We start from the raw sequence: 21491 nt of genomic DNA on the forward strand, positions 1-21491 counted from the left end.
GATGACAGAAATGGCTGAAGGAAAACAGTCAGGCTACAGACAGCTTTTTGTCAACCTAGAAAACAACGTGTACAGAGGTGCAAGTCAGCCCTGGAATCGCCAGCTTTATCTCCATGAAGGTGACACATGCCTGGAGAGCAGGCTAACCCCAAGCGAGCTGTGTAATGCTTGAGTGCTCGTCCACACTGCTGTCTGGTCGCCTGCTTGCAGCTCAGGCTCAAAGCATAGAGGTTATGCTGGGGAAACGCCCAGCTCCGGGCACCTGCTGGTGGATTGGGCTGTAGCACCTTGATGAAGGAGAGCTTTTATCCATGTTGAGCACGCTCAGGCTCTGCCACTCCAGAGCTCAGTCTAAGTTTGTCTGAGCACATGCTTGCATGTAAGCTCTGGGGATGCTCGGCATGTTTTTGATTTATGAACAGGCTTGGAAGTGCACTTGACTCCCATCTAGGCATACCCAATACATTGAATTCTAAAGATCGACCTCATTTTGAGGGTCACCTGTGTTGACACTCACGTACTGCTGCCCTTGGCTCTGTTGCAAGGTGTTGTAATATTTACATGGTAGTAGCACATAGCACCTCTCATTACAATCAAGGCCCTGTGAAATAAGCAATAATCTTGTTACTACAGTCACACCTTCACCTGTCATTGACATCTATTCTGTGTCCCTGTGTAGAGCCTGGTAGTAGTGTGCACCCATCTGGATCATGACACACACACGTGTGTTACAATTTTTCATCCTACTGCGCCACATTCAGTATAATAATTGTGTTAAGTAACCACCCAAGACTGGGGGTTTGTCTCTAAACTCTTTTATGCTTTCTTTTCAGCACAAGCCAAGCAAGGCAGAGAGATGCAGAACCAACAATCTGCAGTGGAACTTCGAAGGGAGAGCAGTGCACTAACAAGGCCCTTCCATTCACCAGGCACTGTTTTCAGCGTATCCTCTTAACTCTGTTAGGGAGTTGCATTCAGGCGTGGAAGCTGTTCTGTTTTGGGGGTTTTTTGTTTGTTAGATTTTTGCATTGACAAATAAGTTTTTACACAGAAATACCTATTTGTTAGTGTGTTGTCAATTTGCTTTTAATTTGGCTGTGTGATTTGGGTCTGTAGACAGTGAAGATAAGTAGTTTGCTACTGGTATCTCTAATAGGAACATCATTTTACTTCGTAAGCTGTATTTAGTGTGTGCAAGAAACCTTTACAAAATGATCATCCTTCACAATGACTTGGTACAAACCATGTGGCTTTCAGCCTCTTGGCTTTCATGCAGCTATTTGTAGGTTCCACTAGACCACCTTCCTGTGACAGTTTTATGGAAAAAGGTTTTTATACATAGTATAAAAAGATGGCTTACACTGACTAGAAAGATGGAAATCTTATTTTGTGTTGTTCAAAGAAGCAGAATAGAAGGAGTCACAGAACCTCATAGTCTTGATGAGAAAGGGTTCCCTGTGCTTGGAATTTCAAGCAAAGCCTGGAAAGGATGTTAAAAGTCAATGGCTGAAGATCGCAGAAAGGAGAGAGCACATTAGATGTGAGTTTTGGTTCTGAAGGCTATAAAAAGGCAGACTTATGACCTGTAATACTTAAAAATTCTACAGACTTTGTCTTTTTTGTTTTTACCTGAAGAATTGTTGGTGCCTTTGTTGGGATGACTCCTTCTGTTGGAGCTTTTGGTTTTGATATTAAAAGTGACTAGTGCTGATACTTTCAGCTACTACCAGGCTGCAGCACCTTTTCAATCTTTTTGTTTTGCAGATGCCTTGTTTTTGTTGGTTGATTTTTTTGCAGGCCACTTAAAAGCAGTTTGCAGAGCAGTTCAAAACCTCGATGAGAGAGCACCGTGGTGTGCAGCTGTGTTTGGGATTTGCCTCATGATTCTGATTGGATTTTTTTGTTGGGGTGTTTTTTAAATTTTAAGTGGTCTTGTTCGTTGGTGTGTGTAGAGCAGGGTAGTCAAGAGTAGTGATTTTACATGTATGCCCATTTTTTCTCTCTGCATTTTCTTCTCTAAAATGAACAGGTTCTTGATTCTGACCCATCCATCCAAGTCTGCTATCCTGCTATCTGGATTTTCTGCAGGTTTTTCATGTTCTTTGTCCTTTCTTTTTGTTTTGTTTTAACATTTTATGAACATACATAGTGATGTTGAGGTCTGACAACTGTTCAAGATGGAAGGAGTGCTTCTAATGTTGCTTGAAAAAAGACACAATGAAATATCTGTTTGATTTGCTGTAAGTCTGGAAACATTTTTCTCCTGCTAGGGATTTTTCTGAAGGAAATCTCAGCAAGCTTACATTTGGATTTACTTGACCTTTCTGTCTGCTTTCACATCTTTTTTTCAGAGGAGCAGGAAGGATCTTGAAACTTCTTTGTCTGTGCTCTAAAGATAAATGCCAGGAATGTACCTTAAAAGATTGAATTAAGAAATACTCTTTCTTTAATGTTTCAGTATGGATTGTCATTAGTCTGTAAGGAAATAGTCCTGTTGACTACACTGTTCCAACTGCTACTATTGATCTATTGATTTAGACTCCAGGAAAAGGCTTCTTTTTGCTAAGAACTCATTAGTGAAATGGCTGCTTTTATAAAACTATCTCAGTATATAATAAAATCATTAGAGATTCTGCATGAATGCAGTTTTTTCAGTTTAAAAGTTGGGTTTGAGCCTTACCTAGCTTTGAACTTGAATAGCAATCTTAAGGTACTCATTAAAAATAGTGTCTATGGACAGATATAGTTGAAGGCTCTGATCTTTATCAGATTGATAAATCAAAGGGCGTTCCTCCACCGTTGTCTTGTGTTATTCCTGATGCAGAAACACACAGATATCTTATTGAACCGTTCTCAGCAGCTCTTCTCGAGTTGCACAGCCAAGTTTGCAGATGGTCAACAGTGCTCTGTGCCAGTTTTTGACATTACACATCAGACACCTCTGTGCGAAGAACATGCCAAAAAAATGGTAAGTACAAAGCCATAATTGTATTGATTTGTGTATTGAGATGATCAGGAGTTTTAACCCCAGTCTTCCTATGAAGTCTTCCTTGACAACTAGCAAGTTTATGAACACAAGAGCTTGTTTTTTGCTATTATTATTCTTAAAAGGGTAAAATTTGCCAAACATTCCCAATTAGTATAAAGTATGTTGTGAAAATCTTTTACACAGTTTTGAGGATATAAAAAACTATACGTGAGAATATTGTTCACTGGAGGAAATTTGATTATGGTCTTGAATTGGGAAATAGAAGATCATTGTGAGGGATCCTGCGGTCATTTTATTTGGGCTCACTCCTGGTCCTTGGATCTGAATATAATATGAGTGTGGTATTAGAACATTGCATCTTAAGGAGTCTCAGTATACAGGGCCCAAAGTATTTTCTAAAGGAAATGTAGATACAATGATGCAAGTAATGGTTTTGCTACTTTATTTATCTTTTAGTAACTATTAGAATTTATCTTTAACCTCCTTCAGGGATCTGTGGATCCCGGAGAAAAAGCAGTAGCCTACCTCAAGTTGAGAGAATGGAGAAATGAAGTTGATGTCCTCTGCTCTCCTTTTATGACACCAATCTTCCAGAACAAAACCTTTAGGATAATTCACAAACCCACTTCTGTCCTGCCCCTCTTTCAATGCTTCTTGTCCTACCTTCAATTGGGTGTAAAACTGCCTGTTTTGTTTTGTTGGGTTACTGAAAGTTTTTTGTTACTCTTTTTGTCCAGCCTCTCCAATAATTGTGAATTTTGGAGTTTTTTGGATTAAAATGTGAGGGTTCGTGCTACACATCTGTATGGGGTTTCCCTCTCTACTAGGCAGTTTTCAGTATGTCTCTCAAGGTTTACTTCTGTAGCAAATACAATCCTCTGCCATTCCCAGTGTGATGGCAACTGAAGACTGATGGTGGTTTGATTTATTTTTTAATGGGTCAGTGACTACTGTTCAGAAGCAATGAGGCCATAATTCTTTACCCACATCCTTACCCTAGTCGAGCAGTATTAATTTCACCTCCTCAGTGCTGTCTCTCTGTTGTGTCAATGGGCACTTGAGGATTCTGGCTTCAGCTGCTGCACATTATCCAGATTAACAGCACCTCACAATGGCGTTTTGTCTTTAATACTTACTGGAGTGCTGCTAAAGGTTACAGTTTTGCACTGTTCAGTTAGGGTTTGCTATGATAGCTTTTAAGGTGACACTGCACAATCTCCTATTTACCATACCTCATAATTTGGTCTGTGTTATTTTTGCCATTGGGGTCAATGAGGAAGGAAACAGCTCAGTTTTTGAAACTGTGCCTGGGTGTAAGTTAACATTCCCTCTTACATTCCACTCCACATGTCTGTGGAATGGCCAGGGTGAAAAAAGCAAGGAAAGTAATACTTGTTCTTAATATGCTCCCATTGGTATTGTTTCACTCCCAAAGGATAATTTCTTGAGAGGGGACAGCTCCCGTAAAGTTCAGCACCAGCAGCAGAGGAAACCCAGGAAAAAAACAAAGCCGCCTGCACTTACCAAAAAACACAAGAAGAAGAGAAGGCGAGGCCCACGCCGGCCCCAGAAACCCATTCCTCCTGCAGTGCCCCAAGGGAACCTCACCATGCCTGCCAGTGTCTCACTGCCAGTAGAGATACCCCACATACGGTCAGTGCTGTTCCTGCCCAGTTTCCCACTGCTGGCCTGAGCGTTGCCAATGACCACTGTACAAAGCCGTGACTTTCTTGTGCCAAGCAGTATCTGGAGCAGGGCTAAAAATCGCATCTCCATGTGACTGTTGAAAAAAACCTTTTGGGTGGGTCATTTTGGATTTGAGCAATGATTGGGTTTGATGGGTAAAATATCTGGCTCCTGATGTTGCCTCTGACATAATTAATGAGTAGCCAAAGTGTAAGCTTCCTAAAGAAACTTCCTAAAAGCATTTTCTTCCTAGATAATGGGGGAAAAAATGTGTGGGGAAGCATCCATTGTAGATGGCTATGCACTGATAGTTGTCCTTTGGAAGAAGCAGAATTGAACACCAGGGACTAATGTTCCTTTCTGTTCAGGAGCCCCTCCACACCCGAGCTCAGTGCTGATGAGCTGCCTGATGATATCGCCAATGAAATCACAGACATTCCACATGACTTGGAATTGAATCAGGAGGACTTCTCTGATGTCCTGCCGCGGCTGCCCGATGACTTGCAAGATTTTGATTTCTTTGAAGGTACCATTTTATTTTATGCTAGCGTGAACACAACCGGTGAACTGAAGAAGTGAGTGTTTCTAAACTGCATTTTGAGGAATTGCTTGCTTGCTTTCCTACAGAGGTAATAAATTCTAGAGAAGGAAGTGTGCATTTGCTCTATTGTTTGCAAGCTCTGAAGTAAAGCAGACTTTATGATGGCTGTGTGCATAGTTTTCTGTTTGCTCATATAATTACTGCTCTGAAAATCATAAGTGGTTTAGTATTTTAATAATTCATTTTACATTTTTACTGCCTGTCAGTGTTACAATTTAATCAAGAGTATTCTCAGTAATGGCATCTTTCTGCCATCGAGTGGGGCTGGAATCACAGTCAATGTTGGCCGTTGATAAAAAGAGAAGACAGTGAGAATAATATCTTTAAATACATTTTTGAAACTACCTTTTGGTCAGAAATGTACTTGAATTTCTGCATTCTAAAGCTCAGTACCTATCACATATAACAAAGAAATTAGAACAGCCTGGAGCTGGGTACGTGATTTCTTTGGTCATTTTCTGATATAACATGACATCAGACTGTGTTTGAATTGAAATTAACCTAAATTATACTGTCTGTGGAAATTTTAGGTGCAGGCTGTAATGTGGTAAGTAGAAAGAGGGGTTGTGAACTATTTGTTATTGCAGTATTGAAGAAAATCTTGCATAAGCATTTTTACTTTAATTCTAGGAAGTTTAAGAGGCATCTCCTATTGTAGTATGTGGAAGAGAAGGGGGAGAGGGGGATTTCCATTGAAGAAGAAGGTGTAATTTCACAGTTTTCTTACCTTGTTTAGCTAGTAAACACTGATGAATGATATTCTGTGTACTGCAAGCTGTGCTGGAAGGCTACCATACAATGCAGCTCTGTACTGAACTGTTTGTACATCTGCAACCTTTGAGTGCCGGGGCCAGGCTCACCTGAGAGCAGCGCACTAACTGCTGGTGTCCCTGTTTCTGCAGGTAAAAATGGAGATCTTCTTCCGACCACAGAAGAGGCTGAAGAACTGGAACGGGCCCTACAGGCTGTAACTTCTCTTGAGTGCCTGAGTACCATTGGAGTACTTACACAGACAGATGGTGTGCCAGTTCAGGAGCTGTCAGATAGAGCGATAGGGGTGTTCTCTACAGGTGCTGGAGCTCCGGGAATGCAGTCCTTGAGTCGAGAGGTTAACACGGATCTGGGGGAGCTGTTGAATGGGCGTATAGTACATGATAATTTCTCCGGTCTGGAGCTGGATGAGAACTTGCTCCGTTCTGCTACCTTGTCCAACCCACCTACGCCCCTGGCAGGGCAGATCCAGGGGCAGTTCTCAGCCCCAGCCAACGTTGGCCTTACTTCTGCCACTCTGATAAGCCAGAGTGGCCTTGGGGAGAGAGCCTTCCCGGGACAGTTTCATGGACTTCATGATGGCAGCCATGCCTCCCAGAGGCCCCACCCTGCCCAGCTGCTGAGCAAGGCAGATGACCTGATCACCTCACGACAGCAATACAGCAGTGACCATTCACACTCCTCACCCCATGGAAGCCATTATGATAGTGAGCATGTGCCGTCTCCCTACAGTGACCATATCACATCCCCTCACACCACATCCTTTTCTGGTGATAACCTGGCAGCTACCTTCTCAGCAGAGATGCCCATGATGGCACAGCACTTGCTCCCAACTCAGCTGGATGTGCCACTTAGTGGGGTGGTCAACCCCAGAACTCACTGGGGAAATCTTCCTGTCAATCTTGGGGACCCCTCTCCGTTTAGCAACCTTCTTGGTGCAGATGGACACCTCCTGTCCACCTCCCTGTCCACACCACCTACCACCTCGCACTCAGAGACCACACAGCCTGCCTTCGCCACTGTGACCCCCAACAGCTCCAGTGTGCTTCCGGGGTTACCGCAGACCAGTTTCAGTGGCATGGGTCCTGCCTCCGCTGAACTCATGGGCTCCACCTCCCCTAAACAACAGCTCCCTCAGTTCAGCGCAGCCTTTGGGCACCAGCTGAGCTCTCACAGTGGCATTCCCAAGGACCTGCAGCCCAGCCACAGCTCCATAGCTCCTCCCACGGGCTTCGCAGTGACCGGTGCCACCGCTACCAGTACCAATAACGCATCCGCGCCCTTCACCACCTCCAACTGAGCTTGTCTGCCTGGCTCCCTGCAGGTAGATGGGGGACCTGTGTTTTCTATCTTTCCTTTTTTCCTTTCTCTTTATTTTGTCTGTCTTCTCTTCCCTTTTTTTTAAGAGGGGGTTGAGAAGAAAACCCCCGCTTCAGTACTGACCAGGGTTAGCCCTCTGTGAACCTTGCTGTAGCATTCACATGTGCTTGTTACGCACCGGTGCTCATTTATTGCAGGCAGGTTCACTGTTCCCCAATAATTCCTTAAGGATACAGCACAGTTACTGGATGTAATTGATCTTGGCAGTAAGACCTAGAAATGGGAAGATACCTCAGATCATTGATGCATGTTACTGTTCCCTAGGGTTTGGATCAGTGCTTGCCATCCCATTAGCATCTGGTAGAAAGTTTTCCAGTGGGCAGAAGTCTCTTGATTTATTTTTTTTTTTTTTAATTTACTCTTTTTCCAAAGGTAGCATCTGGCATGGAAAACTTGGCTGCACACATTGATTTGAGAATGGTGCACTGAAGTCCTAAATCAAGATCATGATTCAAGGATGAGTTTGGCAGTTTCTTGAAATAGTCTCTTGACCTCCTCTGTGTGCGTGTGTCCGTTTGGGGTGCAGGGAGCAGCAATTCCTTTTCTTCTTTTGGTGAAGAAGTGGGAGTTGTCCCCTTCCAGAACTGGTCACTGTTCTTACTGCATGCTGATTTTTGGTTTTTTTTATTATCATGATTTTTAATTCATTGAGTAGCAAAGGGATCAGTTGTCTGGTTGCCCATAGATTTGAAGACTGATATGAAGTTAGCCCAGGAAAAAAAAAAAAAGAAAGATAAACAGAAGGATTGAAATATAGATCATGGATTAGTGAAGATTCCTGTGAGAAATTCCCTTCCTTGCTGAATTACTGTGGCCTTGTAGCATTGATGATTTGCCTTTTCAAGTGTGTCTTTGTCCAGAACTCTTTGCCTGACAGACTGACAGGAATTTCCCAGCTGAAACAGGAAGAATTAGGTTGGTTTTCTGCCCATCCACACAAGTCTAGGTCAGATCCATTGTAAGTTTCAAATGGATGCATTTCTCACAATATGTTTAACTAGTGAGACTTTCTTGGATAGTTTTTAATTCCCTGGGAGCCATATAGTTTTTTCAACACTTGTAGGGTTTGATGCTCTGTTTGGGAAGTGGAATGTATGTAAGGAACTAGCAGGTACCTATCAGCAGTCATGGCTAGCCAAAAGAGAAATCACTAAAGCAAAATGGGTGAGAATTCCTTCTGTCTGCAGGATGGTTTTGTTTGTACTGATCACCTGCTAACGATAGTATTCACTCTTTGGTAGTAGTTCCAGTTCCTAAAGAAAGGAGTCAGCTAGGTTTTAGATTTTTAAAAATAATTATTATTTTTTAATAATTTGTTTTTTAAACCAAGAGGTTATAGCAGCAGAAATTCTGAGGTGTCTACTTGCATCTCCTTATCAAGAAGGAATTTGCTTATGACTCTATAGGGCTCACACTTGCTACTGTACTCTGACTTTGACTGTAAAAGTAGCTCCTGTTTAATATAAGTCTCTACTCTTCTTGGTTTGTTTCAGAGATGCAGATGAGAGAAAATAGAAAATTCTACATTTCAGTCTTGTACTGTAGATGATGGATTTTATTCTACCTTACAGTAAAAAGTCCTACCTGCGTGTATTCTGGTCTATTTCAGGAATTTAAGAGAACCAAGCACATGTAATAGGGAGGCCTAATAAACTTTATGAGCAAAGGATCACTGAATGGAATTTAGTTGCTATAGAAATTCATTTCGTTAGCAGTCAGGCACACACCAATCCTCTCCTTCCATCTTCCTAAGAAACAGAGTTTAAATGGGATAGGTCTTGTGTCTTTTTACTATTGTAGCAATCACACTATTCCTCTTTTCTTGACTGATCTGTCCTCTTTAAATATAAAGGAGTATGGATAATGCATATGTCCTTTTCTGAAATTGCAAGTGTATGTGGGTGGAAGAAACAAAAATTATTTTCATGCTTCTGTTGTTATGAAGTCATTATTTCATACATGGTAAAATAGATCTTAATAATATAAGCCGAATATTTTTAAGTGGTGATTTAAATATGTTTGTAACACTTAAATGTTTTTAAATCACATAAAAAGTTTAATTGAAGCCTATGAAATCCTGCTTGTGATTGTCCTGCTGATTGAGGAATGCCCAGTGATATTGTGAATGAGGCAAATCTGACAAGGCTTTTATTTATTTTTGTATTATGTTACCCATACTTTGTTGAGGAGACAACTGTTTGATTTGCAGATGATTTTCGTTGTGTTCATATACCTTCTTCGATATGCTGGGATGTCTGACTGAAAAAGAGTGGAGAACTAGTATACCAAATGGTTAATTCTTTAATCTGCTTGTGTATTCATGTAATTTTAGAGGGTGTTAATTTCTGTGTATTGGTTTCAGGGCTTTGGTCTTGAAATGCTTCTTGTGCCCATCAAACTTCTAATGAAGCTGCAGCTAGTGCAGAGTATATTTGCCCCACATCATATTTCTCTTTCTTGGCAAATGCTGGGGGGAAGAGAGGATAGGAACTGAGAGCCAAGTTCTGCTTGGTTGCGTTGGTATAAATTACAGAGGAGCTTTCCGGTCTAAGGTCACGGTGAGTTTGTACTGGTCTAACTCAGAACAGAATCCAGCTCCTAATCTGTGCATTGATTTAGACAGGGAATTTCAAAAGCTGTCAGAGCTATGCAGGTCCATGATTCCCATTTGAAATCAATGGCCTTTATGTACCTGCGTTTCTTTGAAGTAGCTTAGGATATCAAGTCCCTTCCCCCAGCTAGGTTGCAATTTTTGTATCGCTTGACGACTCTTCCCTGAAAAGTGACTGCGTAACATTTTTCAATGAGCAAACTAAGTTTGCAATAAAGCTGCACTTTCAAAAATAAACTTCAGTTTGTATACAGCTGAAATAGGAATCCCTCTGTCCTGTCTGCCACAGTGTTCTAAAACGGGCCACCACTCTTGCCTTTTCCTGGTTCACCTCTCATTTTTTCACTGCCACCAATTTCATGGTTACATGGCTACCAAGCAGTTACGGGTCTTGATCTTAGCTTTACAAGGTAGATCATTCCAGGTGGGTTTCTACACCCACACAACCTGTTGACTTCAGTGCATCAGTGTCTTACTGTTGGATGTGAGAGATCCAGTTGAGAGGTGGGTGTAGTCAGAGAAACGTCACACCTCTTCCTCTGGGAAATACTGCTGGCCTGGTTAAGGTAGTCATTGAGGCTGTTATTTATGTGGTTCCTGAGTAGAATCCATGCTCCCTCACAAATGTTTTTGAGTATCAGCTCTTACACCAGTTAGCACTCTTCACCAGCCCTTCACCAAAGAGCCAGTGTAGCAATTTCAGATGCTCAATACCTGTTGTGCCCATTATGTGTTGAGAAATGGAATAAGGCTAGTTGAACCTAAAAGTTAATTTCTTACATAAGATTGGAGTTTTAAAGAATGAAAAAAATTAGACATCGAATAGAATATCATCTACATAATTTTGGCAATAATAGCACCTCAGTCTCTGTACAAAAGTACTTAACACAAGATAAATTTTGATAGTGTAGAGGCTTATCAGGAATAGCTTCATGCTCTCCTGGTGTGTATGACGTTTCGTTTCACCTAGGAAGACTTTACACCAGCTTTGAGGGGAACCATATGCACTTAGATACCTCAAAGTTGATTTGTTCTTTGGCTTCATAATTATGATACAGGAAAAGACGCATCATTTTGTCTCCTCCTGCTTTCCAGTTCCTCCAGGTTCTTGCTTAGATCCCTTCTCATTAGTAGCATGCTTCTCTCTATGGTTGAGCATAAAGGCTTTAAATTGGTAATGCTGAGAGGTAGCACAGTTGCAGGTCTGCCTCAGGCACTGTGGAGAAAATGGCAACAGCTAGATTTCCAACTGAAAATGGGGATTTGCAGTTCTCATTTTGAAAGCACTGAAAGCCCTGAGAAGCTTATTGCCTGCTAGGCAAAAATCAGAGAAAATAAATTGTCAAAGGGGAATTGTACCTAATAGCAAAGAGAAGCCAAGGGAAGTGGCTTTTTATTTTATTTTTTTTATAAAAGGAAGATGAGTATTGAAAAATTAGGATATTCTGTTGTGAGCTGCTGCTGGCTTTAGGGCATGGCCAAGACGAAAGACCTAGGATTGAACCTGCAAGCCAGTAGCCAAATTCAGTTTGAAGCTTTGTTTTGCTGTAACCACATCTAAATATAGTCTGGGATTGAATCTACTTGCCGGGAGAGTCCCTCAGAGGTGTACAATAAACAGTGGGCAGTTTTCTTCCCTGAGAAGCTGGCCCTGGTGGCTACTTAGGCTGCTTCTGAGCTCCGGCTGCTCCCTGAGCTCCTGCAGCCTCCTTGCTGCTGCATTTCCCTGTAGGCATTGTTGGGCCTCCAAGGGCCTTTTACTCTGCTCCTTCTCTAGCTACTGTGGAATGAGGTGATGTAGTGGAAGCATGAAAGGACAAAGTGGGCATGGCTGTAAGTTGACAGCAATAGTTGGAGAAGGCTTTCTTTATCTGTTTCCTTGAAGTAAGTGTTGGCACCTTTTCAGTCTACTCTAGGTTATAGAATTTGGTCTCCCCATCTTTGTGCTGCAGTGAGCTAAATCCACTCATGAATTCTCCAACAGTATGAGCCTTTGGGCAGAGAGGAGGGAAAAAATTTTAGAAGAGTCATCTACCTGCAGTTAACCTTTCAAGAGTTGCGGGGCGCAGGATGGTGGCAGGAGGTGCTTTCAGCTGACAAACAATAGAAGAGTTACCTGCAGTGATCTTCGGCAGTGCGACATTTGTGTGGCTGTCCGGACAGCTTCCCTGGTGGAACTGGTGTATTTTTTCTTTTGTATTTTTACGTGTGAAGGAGTCTCCTGGGCAGACTTCTTGCAAGGTCCAGTGGTGGTAGAAATAGTAACTGAAGGAATAGTTTGGGGCTAGTGCGCTGGCCAGATCTTTAAGTCTTTTTCACCTTCTGGTCACAAGGTCTTTCTGATGTTTTGGGTAACATTTAATGATGGGGATTTGTGGGCTACATCTTGTACCTCCTTTATTTCCTTCCACTCTACATTCTTCATATTTCTTGCTTCTATTTTCCCATTCTCAGACACTTCTCCAATGTAAATTATGCCAGCTGGTAAGTCTTCCGTGGTTCTGAGCGAATGTGACTGCAAAATGAAAAGGAGGAGAGATTCCTGCAATTCAAAACATACAGTTTGGATGCTAGAATGACAGTGCAATAGATCAAAGTATTTCTCAGATCAGTGAGTAGGGAGATGTTTCACAGCATGCTAATATGTCATGAACTAGATGCTGAGGGTACAACATTGATCACAGGAGTGCACACGCTAGCAATGAATATACAGGCATTTTTAGCAAGAATTTACCTTCTCAGAAGTTCCTCTTCTTTTGAGATGTGTATCAGTAGAAAGTCACAAATTAGTATCTAAATTACTCTTTCTTAATATGCTCAAGCCCAAATAAAAGTAAGGAGGGTTGGTGACAAAAATCTGTATTAGTGTTCACTAAACTTGGGACTTAAGGAGAGGTCTGGTCATAAGAGACCAATTAACTTATCAGTTAAGGTTTCAGTCTTGTCTTTAAAACGAGCACTACTGTTGGGAAAGAAAAGTTTCGGGAGGAGAAGGAGTTAGAAAAAATGCGTCTTAAAACAATTTTCTCACTCGTGACTTCAGCCTATTTTTAAAAAAAAACCCCAAAAATTAGTGACTATTTTCCCTTTGCTGTGCTGGTACTTCTTAAGGTGGTTCTTTGCTTTCCCGTTTTACTCTGCTCCTTCTCTAGCTACTGTGGAATGAGGTGATGTAGTGGAAGCATGAAAGGACAAAGTGGGCATGGCTGTAAGTTGACAGCAATAGTTGGGAGAAGGCTTTCTTTATCTGTCTCCTTGAAGTAAGTGTTGGCACCTTTTCAGTCTACTCTAGGTTATAGAATTTGGTCTGGAAGTGAGTAGGATGAAACTTCAGCTTTTGCCCATAAAACTGTACTTAACTTGCTGTAGAAAAATGCATTCTACCTACTCTTCCTCTTGCTAGTCCCCCAAACACAGACACAGTGAGATGTCCAGAGTTACCAGTGTGTTGAGCACGTAGGCATGTTGAACTTGGTCCGGTAATGCTAATGTTTAACCTGCTTTCTGTTGTTGTCAGCTGGTGGCCATGGAGATGAACTCTGGATAGGTAATGTTCCCAGATATCCTCTGGAAAACTTTAACTTTGGTGCAGATTGCTCTGATGTAGCTAACTGCGATGGCATTGGCTTCTACCTTGGAGTGGACTGATTTACCCTGAAATGACTCTCTAACCTGCATCTTAAACAGTGTAGTTGGTTCTGGTGCAAATAGATTCATTCTGAAGTGATGGACATTTTGATTCTCATGCAAAATAGCTACATCCTACCAGAAGGGGTTGAACCAGTTTCTCTGAACAGTGATGAACTTCACTGTACAGTTTTGGGTATGTCTCAGGGATTCCTTGTGGAAATAAGGGCAGTTAACAAAAAAAAAAAAAGAAAAAAAAAAAAAAAGAAAAAAAAAACCAGGAAAAAAGAGAAAAAAGTAAATAGTTTTAAAAGTAAATAATAATTTAAGGTAGAGCGTCACCCAAGTGAGAGTGCAAGAAGGAGAAATCTTTGTTCAGTTTTATAGTCAACGGTGTCTGGCTTACGGACTCTTTCTCTTCTCGGGGCTCTCATCTCAAGTTCAACATACAGAATCTTTTTCATCACGCTCAGCTTTAAACTTTTTATTTAAAGATACCCTTCCCCAATGAGCTTTCAGAATACTTATTGTAGATTTTAAGAGAAATGGTATATTAATTTATGCTATTAACATCACCTCATAAATTATAAGTTTTATACTAAAGCTGTATTGAGTGTAATGAATTATGTTGCATATGTGTTTTTAATAGCTATAAAATTATATACAAGCTTTTTTGGAAAAACAAACTAGTGAAGCACCTTTTTACACTGGATCTTTGCCGTGTCAAGGTGTACAGCTATTCTTTGCTACCTTGCAGATATCTATATCTATATATAGATATATATATATAAATAAAATAAAATGGTATCCTGTATCAACAAGTATAGAACTCTTTTTAACCCTTATATTACTGTTCCTATAACTCTTTTTAAATTTTGAGTGTTACATTCTGCAATAATTTATCCGTGGTTTGTACCTATGATTAGAAATTTAGTTACAGGGTAAATAGATCAAATTTAAAAATCCAACTACTGTAGCTGGGAGTTGTGAACCAAGTTTGTAAGACCTTTTCTTTTTTTAAATGTATTTATTTCCAGTTAGCTCTGTGAGTTGGAATTTGAAAAGTTGGAACATTAGGAATCTGCAGTGTCTTATTCAGGAATTTTCCCCTCCTTTCCTCACAAAGGAATTCCCACTGTGACTTATAAATAGAATTAGACTGCTTGTGTGCATGTATGTATTATATATACACACAAAAAATATGCATTGGGGGGGGATGTATGTGTGATACGAATGTGTATATTGTATGTAGGTCATAGTTTTGTAAAGAGAAAAGTAGTCAAGAGGTGATGGAATGTATTGTAGAAATGTGATTATTTAGTAGGGGGTTGTTATGTCCTCACTGTTGTATAAATAACTGAAACTCTCTACTATATAATCTTCTGTTATAAGGCTAACTCTGATATCATGTCAATTTTACTGTTTTTCAAATGAGTTGCTTTGAGCCCTGTTTAAAATGCCATGAAAATACCAAGCTCCCAAAGACAGCCTTTAAATAAAACAAATCGGGGAGGAGGAGCGATGGAAGAAATGAGTTTTTTCAGGAGAAACTGAATGGGGGGTTTGCATTCAGTGGGATGGAGAGGCATGAGAATTGCTGTATCTTTGCAGATTAATACCCTAATCTCCTATGGTCTGACTTGGAAAATGTTGTCAATCTGTGTACTTGGGTTTTCCAATTAGACTGTAAGGGGTACTGTTTGTGGAGTGGTCTCCATTCCATAAAGGGATCTTGTCTTCAAAGTAGATTTTTTTCCTCTTCTGAGGATCTTTGTGTGTCAATTTTGCCGCAAAATTGCTGTTGTGGGATTGCAGAACAAAACACGCATTCAGTCAAGGGAGTTTCACGTAGGCTGTGAAATTCTGAATTTGATTGTGACCACTTACCTTTTTTTCATAATTGGAGAAGGAAGATTTCTTTACAGGAGCTCTCACTTGAAATTGTGAGAAGTCAGAAACATTCTTGTGGATTGGCTCACTCTTCAGACTGTTCTGTTTAGGCTGGAGAAAGTAACCTAATCGTTATTTATTCATACAGTATCACTTTTAAGTATGATGATCCTTGTGACTTTAAAAACCTTTTTAGAAAAACAGAGCTTCCAGTATTGAACAGAAATTTGAAATTCTTTTAGAATTTTTTTTTTTTAAATTCCCCTCCATGTCATTATGTTGATACTCCCCCCAGGCATCCCCCCCCTTTCCTTCTCTCCACAATTTGTTTCTGGCACATATGCATACAGGCAAAAGGGTAGGGAGGTAGAAGTTGTCAGAGGCCTTTTCTTCTGCTTATTTGGTGGTAATGGGAATTAGGAGCATAAATCGTTATGGCTTTATGGGGGAGAATAGACCCATTTTTATGTATACCTGTACAGAGAGATATATCTGTATATGAGATAATGGTAGCATTTTGCTGAATGTGGACTTGCCCTCATGATGTACAATAAATATGTATGAATACAATCAATCTAAATCTATATATACATGCATACAGATTTATAGATGGAATATACCTTGTATCACACACCTGTACATTAGCTGTAACATGAGTAAGTGTGTGAGCTAGAGAGGGACTGTCCACATAACATATGTGTAACAGGTAAGCACTTGTGCCAGACAAGTTGTTTTAAATTCTTCTGAGGGGTCTGGATGACTCGGAGACTGATCTGAGCTTGATCACCATTGGTTTGTTACCTCAGCCCTCACAGTGGAGTTTCGTTGCTATGTCTCTGCTTTTGTTTTATATTTAGTCTCATTGAGGCCTCTTTCAATGCCAACTTCTTGTGCTTCTCTGCTCCATTGCCTCCATTCCAGCTCCTCCTTGTCCCTGCATCTCTGCAGTTTCTCTTGCTAGCAGCAATCAGCTTTAATGGCCCAATCCAGCTCTGCTTATGCATTAGGGAAATTCTCTTGGTGACTGGAGTGGTAGCTGAATTGGGCCCTGAGCACCTGCTTGAATTTATGCAAACTTCCCCAGCTTCAATTGTGATTCAGTAGGACTGTGACTGATTTGCAGATGAATACAAACTTTTCATGGAACCTGATGCAAAGCTTCCTAGCATATTAAAAGGTTAACCCAGCATCATATTTGTGGTCAAAATGAGAAAATTGCACCCACCAAATATTACCTTCCAATTTTCAATGCTAGGGACAGAAAAGAAGTTTGGTTTGTGTTTCCCGTAACACAGGCAGTAAGCAGAACGCAGCCCTGTGCTCTGTTCTGAGCAATGGGGTTGTCATCAAACATATCAAAAGAAACACAGTTTGTTACACTTTACCATAAAACAGATTTTAAAATGGAGTACAGAATTGATCATTAACATGCTAGCACTTTGCATCTAATTGTGTATTGGGTGATCTTGCTTATGCAAGTAAATTGTGGGCTTAAGTGTTTTATTTTCTGTTTTCTGGCTAAATGGAGCTTCTATATCCTTTTAGCAGAAAGCAGCTGTCAGCAACCTGCTCAGTCACACTGAAGTGCTGTGTAACTTAGGCTTCAGTTTCAGAGGAGAATGCTGCTCCAGTTCTGTCATTGAGCCATACTGGATTCCATGTTTTCAATATGGCTATGACACAACTTTTCTTGGCCACAATTCAGCCATGGAATTTTGTCTTCCTTGCATTTCTGTTAGAAAAAGGTAACTGGTGTACCGTTCCATCGGCGCTTTCATGCAATCACACACGATTTCTATGATACATGTGTTGGGGCGTGTGTATGGGTATGTCTGTGTACTGCCTGTGTGTCATATAGATTGATATGCACACACCTATTATGCTGTTTCAGTTTATGTATGTGGAGAATGTACCTGTTGGTTATCTCCTGATATATACTCATGCATACATATATTAAATATGTATATAGAGTGTAGATGTCCTGCATATACATGTGTATATGTTACGAACCTTGGTTGGCAATTTTTTTCCACACTTTCTTTTGCAAATTGCTGTCCCTTACTACTTATTTTCACTGAAGCTGCATTATATAGAAGAAATGGAGAAATGTGTTATCAAAGTTTTATTTTAAAAAGGAGACTTTTAATTATCTAAAGCCATTTGTGATTGTCTTTTGAATTTTTACTAGAAGGGTTGTTATTTTAAAAAAGAAAAGAAACAAAAGGAAACAATAAAACAAAAGCAAGCAGACAAGCCCTTATTTCCACCATTGTTTAGGTGAAAGAAATGGAAACACAAGTTTCTAAGTATTTATTTCCTTCAGGTGTTTCTGAGGCATACAGTAATTGCATTCTGCCCCATCCCCTTTTGTCCAATTATAATTAATGATTAATGATTTTCTTTTTCCCTCATTACTTTCGTAAATCATTGTTCACCTCCTACATTCAATAGTACTGATATCACTAAGGAGATTTCATGTCCTTCTGTCCTTTTTAGGAGAAATACCAGTGCATCACTATTGTGTTTCATTTTAACATACTTTGTGGAGGATGGATGTTTTTATTGAAGATGTCTGTAACCCGTCTAACTTATTTAATGTGAGGAGCCTTCATTGGAATCTATCGTCTGTTTGTTTCCGACAAGTTCAAGTTTCTGCAATTGTTTTTTCACCAACACGTTAAATAATTCCCTTCTTATTTTATGCCTGAGGTTTTAAAATTCGGGTTTATTGTTGTGGATTTGTTTTTTGGGTTTTTTTCCCTCCAATTCCCAAAAATGTTTATGTGCAAGTGGAGCAAAACAGATGTCAGAAGCTCAACCAATATCCTTTTTGCAGTTAAGGGTAAATATATTTATCCTAGACTTAATAAAAGAAGGTGGCAAATGGACAATCTGAAGTGCTTAGAGGGAATGCTCTCTCTTTTTAAGGCTGTCTCCGAGAAGTTTGTGTTTGGTGTCATTTTAAAGGTAGCTTGATCATGCTTTGATATCAGAAACAGCCTTGTAACAAAGAGCCTCATACAGTTGTTCGGTCACTAGAGTTTAAAATGTAAACAAGTTGCAGTGGGAAAGCAAAGGTGAGGCAGTGTATTTTGAACCAGTGAATTGTAGCTTGCAAACGTACCTGATTTTGAAGTAACTGCATGGTAGCAAGGATTAGCAGTCTCTTACACCCCTTCCTTCCTCCCTCTCATCCCTGACACGTGTTCAGCATACCATACATTGGGAAAATAAGCAACTTCCTCCAGCAACGCTAATCCACTTAATGACTGCTTAAAGGGAACATACAAACGGGCACTGCCGCGTCCCGTCTCATGGTATTAGCTGGAAGACTGGCTAATACGCACAAACAGCCCAGCCCAGGTTGCTTCTGTGGACGTGTCGCTTTTGGAGAGTGGTGCATGGAGGTGCCCAAGAAGAAGGGTCCCTTCCTTCAGGGTCCCTGGCAGCAATGGCAACTCGCACCACTGCTTCTAGTGCTGGAGGCTCACGGACAGCATTCCAGGGGCGGGGAGGAAAGCTTGTGTTTGTACTTTCCCTTTAAATAGGAAAGGTTGGCTGACATGTTCCTCATACTTCTCAATGAATGTACTGTATTACCATTTTAAAAAAAAATCAATTAAATGATAATAGATTGGTCTCCTTTTGTTATCTGGTCCTTGTTTAATTTGTTTAAGGGTTTTTGTATACAAAAGTTTACATTTTTATGTATATTTTTCTTGTGTAAAAACTGATGTAATATGTGTATAAAACACTGTATGTATTATCTGTATATAGTGTGACAAAATGATTTTCTTTCTTTCTTTTGGATGTATTAATAAATCTTGCTGTGAAGTAGCTGTGTTTATTATGATGAAACCCTCTTCTGCAAGCCATTTTGCCAAGTCCAAGATGTATGGATATTGCCCAGGATGAAATCTACTCCATAAAGTGATTTTTTTTTTCATTTAAAACATATCGTAAGTACAGTTATTTAACTGTCCTTAGCTTAGATTGCTGTAGAGTCTGAGTTGGCTCTTGCCTATTCTCTGTTGCTTTCTAATGACATTAGCTAATTAGTTTTGCAAACAACCCCGGGGTCTTCAGTCTCAGTCCTGATTCTAATTATAGTGCTTTCTAGCTCTGGATCACTGGTCTGGAGACCAGATCCTCTTCATCCTGTTTTCTGGTTTGAGGAAGTATCATTTAAGGGGTATAGAATAGAATTTTCTCATGTATGTTGTTATGTTTTCTGAGATTTAAAAAATATATACCTGCTTCATCAACAAAACTGGTTAAGTTGGAGTTTGGCGTTATTTTGATGAGTAGCACGTGGATGAGAAATGATGGTTGCTTAGGTGCTATGTGGCTCTGGTCAGCTCTTGGGGTAGGCTTGCCAGGCCAAGGCATGGATGTGACCTACATTGGTCAGACACTGGGAATCACCACTGCCTGGTTTGGACACAGCTGCTGTTTGTGCCACCCTGCTGCAGCTGGTGCCAACAGGACTGCCTTGGCTGGCACTGCCCTTCCAGTGCCAGGGTTCAGCTCCCAGCATGGCTTTTCCACAGTAGCTTGAAGGATGTCCTCTCCTTAGACAGAACTACGCCTTAGACACTTCAAAGTAAGTAGATGGCTGCTGCATCTCCCTCTCACCATTTGTTTTGGGAAGTCTTTCGCCTCTGCTTTCTGACATGAGGGTTTTGTGCTTCCACTGATGTTTGCTTTGCTTGTCTCCATCTCCGGTGTGTCTGAGGTTGTGACTTGCTAGGGAGCCGTTGTGTCCTTGGTGAGACCATCTCCCAGGTTCTGTTTTTCATTAGCAGTCTCAATGCTGAGCTGGTCATCGGAATAACAACCAGCAGAGATTGATGAGAGAGAGATTCAGTAACTTGACTTCTCTTTTAATGAACAGCGGCCCAGCTATTCTAGACAGCGTAATTAGGGCAGCATTTCACAGTATCAGGTTGTAATTCAGGCTGAGGGGTAAGTAGTGTCAGTGAGTGGTGTAGTCTTTCATGCTAACATGTGCTGCAAAGGTTTTGTGGCCAAGATGAAATTGTGCTTTAATACCTTGTGTTCCTGGGAGATGGGAATACACTGAAAGTGTCGCATCCAGACCTTTATCAAGACAGAGCGATGACAGAACAGATGCTTAAAGTCAAAAGGAGAGTGCAGCAGTGTAAGTTCAGCGCAATATGGCTTGGGAAAATCTATCCCAAACTTGTCCTTTCTAGGAAATTCTCAAGGTTATGGGCCTGAGGCAATTGGACACTAGGGTAAAAGTGATGAGACAGTTCTGGGCTGTTACTGATGCAATTCTGGCTGTGCATGTGGGTATTAAAAAGCTGATCCTTCAAAGTGCTCCATCTCATGAAGCACTCAAAAGGGCCAGAGGAGGAATTGATTCTTATGGAGAAAATAATTGTTTAAAATCTGTTAACTTACTGTTAATAAAACTGCAACAGTAAGTTGACTCCCTGGCAGAAGCAGAAATGTCCACTCTGGTCCTGAGCTGGACATTCCCCAGCGTGGACTTGATGAGAGATGGGTTGAGACTCCTCTGCTGACTAAGGCAGAGACTGATTGACCTGTGGAGTTTTTTCCCCACTATTTTCATGAACAACACAGAAATGCTGCTCTTAGAAAATGATTGCATGGCTCTCAGTCTGAAACTTTACAAAAGCAACTGGTCATTGTTCTAGTGCCACATTTCAAAACAAAAATAGGTTTTGTTTGAAGTATCAATTCAGGAAGAATGTGGTACATTTCTCTTTGTGTTTTAATAGTCCTCTCAAGTTCCAACAGCAGCTTTTTAATAGCAGGCAATTATTTTCTCAAGAAAGCTCATTTAGTCTGTACTTGAAAAGCAAGTGACATTTTGTTACAAGAGCAAGTGTTGCTCTGGTATTCGATGAAGCAATTGGAAGGAGAAACCTTCATTAAATTTGGGAGCT

General features: G+C 40.7%; 1 protein-coding gene across 4 annotated transcripts in view; it reads left to right on the top strand.

Annotated features, from left to right (window-relative positions):
- Positions 1-19392, top strand: part of INO80D (INO80 complex subunit D) — a 46502-nt gene extending 27110 nt beyond the window's left edge. For 3 of the 4 annotated variants that reach the window (XM_008634694.2, XM_017735633.1, XM_017735632.1), the window contains 6 exons: positions 834-943; positions 2835-2968; positions 4425-4642; positions 5044-5201; positions 6179-7371; positions 7800-19390. In XM_008634694.2, coding sequence (XP_008632916.1) covers positions 834-943; positions 2835-2968; positions 4425-4642; positions 5044-5201; positions 6179-7347 — 1789 coding nt within the window. In that variant the 3' untranslated portion in view covers positions 7348-7371; positions 7800-19390. Of the gene's footprint in view, positions 1-833; positions 944-2834; positions 2969-4424; positions 4643-5043; positions 5202-6178; positions 7372-7799 lie in introns of all 4 variants that reach the window. The other variant, XM_017735634.1, reaches the window with a different exon arrangement.
- Positions 19393-21491: the final 2099 nt, after the last annotated feature.

Source organism: Corvus brachyrhynchos, unplaced genomic scaffold, assembly GCF_000691975.1.
Source record: "Corvus brachyrhynchos isolate BGI_N302 unplaced genomic scaffold, ASM69197v1 scaffold255, whole genome shotgun sequence".
Taxonomy (NCBI): Eukaryota; Metazoa; Chordata; class Aves; order Passeriformes; family Corvidae; genus Corvus; species Corvus brachyrhynchos.